The following is a 1861-nucleotide window of genomic DNA, read 5'->3' on the forward strand; positions in this document are numbered from 1 at the left end:
AAATATGAATAAGAAATTACCTTATTGGAAATGGAAATGGAAATAAAGAACAATACTTGTAATATAAATAACTTGTAAATGTAAATTGTTTTATAACTTGTAATGTAAATAGGAAATGTAAATAACATAAATTAAATCTAAACTAAGAGCTAATCTAAACTAACTACTAAATTTAGAGAGAATTTCTATGTAAAAGTGTGTAGAAAGATGGTGTGTAGTGTGTGAGATTAGCATCTCTTATATAGGAAACAAGGGAGTAAACTTTGTAGAGGAATCCCAAAATGTCATCCTAAACACACTCTTAATTTTCCTTCAATTCTTGAGTAATTGCCAAAAGGAATCCCATGCAAATTCTTAATGCCTCTTTAATCACATGGTTAAATGTGATATTAGCATCCAAAACTTTTCTTAGCATCCAATATTTTCCACCATAATTTGGACTTTGAATTTGGGCTTGACTTGCATATTGACTTTGCTTGCATTTTCATTTTGATCCAACACTTTTTTCATGCAAAATTCATGCACTTCCAACACTTAGTCCAATCTTGCTCTTATAATTAGCCTTGCTTCTAGTGTTAGCACATTTTATAGTACTTTAGCTCATTTTCCTACAAAACACACTTGAACACACAATTGCACTAGAAACACAATATTAGCTTAAAAACACTTTGATAAGTGCTAAATGATATATAAAATCAAACTAATATAAGGGGTTAAAATGTATAAAATATGCACTTATCACCCCTCCTCCCCCAACCAAGCCTGTTCGAATTTAAAACCTCTCTTAGCTTCGACCCCCGTCACTCTTTTATCGAAAACAAGTTTAATTGGAGCATGATCAGACCACTCCCGTTCCAGGTGCACAATCTTTGCATAAGGGAAGATATCCAGCCAAGAAGTTGTGCACATTGCCCTATCTAACATACATTGCCGGTTAGCTTCTCCCGCCTGACCATTGTCCCAAGTAAACTGATAGCCCTCCCAGCCGATGTCCCGCAATCCACAGTCATCAACAGCAGCTTGAAAGTTGTTCATTTGCCATTGTGCTCTACTGCCGCCCTTCATCTCGGTAGAAAAAAGAATCTCATTAAAGTCTCCAATACACACCCATGGTAGGTCCGATTGCCCATTGAGAAGGCGAAGTAACTCCCACGATAGATGTCTATCTCCCACCGCAGGCCACCCATAGAACCCCGTGACCCTCCACTCCCTTTCCCCCTCACGAACCACAATATCGATATGATGTACCGATGCCGACTTCATAGTACAGTCGAGCTCCTTCTTCCACATAAAAGCAAGACCACCCGATCTCCCCATGCTATCTACTTCAATACCAAATTACCCCTCCAATTTATCCTTCACCTTTCTCATATCCCGTCCACAAAGCTTCGTCTCACACAGAAACAACATAGCCGGAGCTTCCCTCCGAACCAGGGCACGAAGCTTATTTACAGCGTCGAGGTTGCCCAATCCTCGACAATTAAGGCTTAGAAGATTCATTGGGCCCAGCGGGGTTGAGCTCCCTCAACCTCCGCCTCAGATATTAAGACGTCCCCGTCTTTGTATTGTTTTTGTTTTTTGCCGCCAGTGCCCACCAAATCTTCATCTCGGCTTCTCTTCCCTCCTTCCTGAACCCTCACTTCCCCTTCCCCCCCTCACTACCTCCCTCTGTATTCGTGTCCATTTCTTAGGTCCGTTATACCCCTTATGTCCCCCCTCCTGCATACCCACGCCCAAAGTCTCACTCCTGGTAAATCCCGCCTCCACGCACCCTCCTCCATCAGACACCATCTCTCCCCTATCCATCCTCTCGTTTCCCTTCACCAAACAACCCTCCCCCTTCCCTGATATTTCCCCTGCC

At 42.0% G+C, this 1861-nt stretch overlaps 1 protein-coding gene across 1 annotated transcript; it reads right to left on the bottom strand.

The window, feature by feature from the left end:
• Positions 1-738: 738 nt before the first annotated feature.
• Positions 739-1317, bottom strand: LOC141614580 (uncharacterized). The gene has a single exon (XM_074433328.1). The coding sequence runs from the start codon at positions 1315-1317 to the stop codon at positions 739-741; it is 579 nt and encodes a 192-aa protein (XP_074289429.1).
• Positions 1318-1861: the final 544 nt, after the last annotated feature.

Source organism: Silene latifolia, chromosome 11, assembly GCF_048544455.1.
Source record: "Silene latifolia isolate original U9 population chromosome 11, ASM4854445v1, whole genome shotgun sequence".
Classification (NCBI taxonomy): domain Eukaryota; kingdom Viridiplantae; phylum Streptophyta; class Magnoliopsida; order Caryophyllales; family Caryophyllaceae; genus Silene; species Silene latifolia.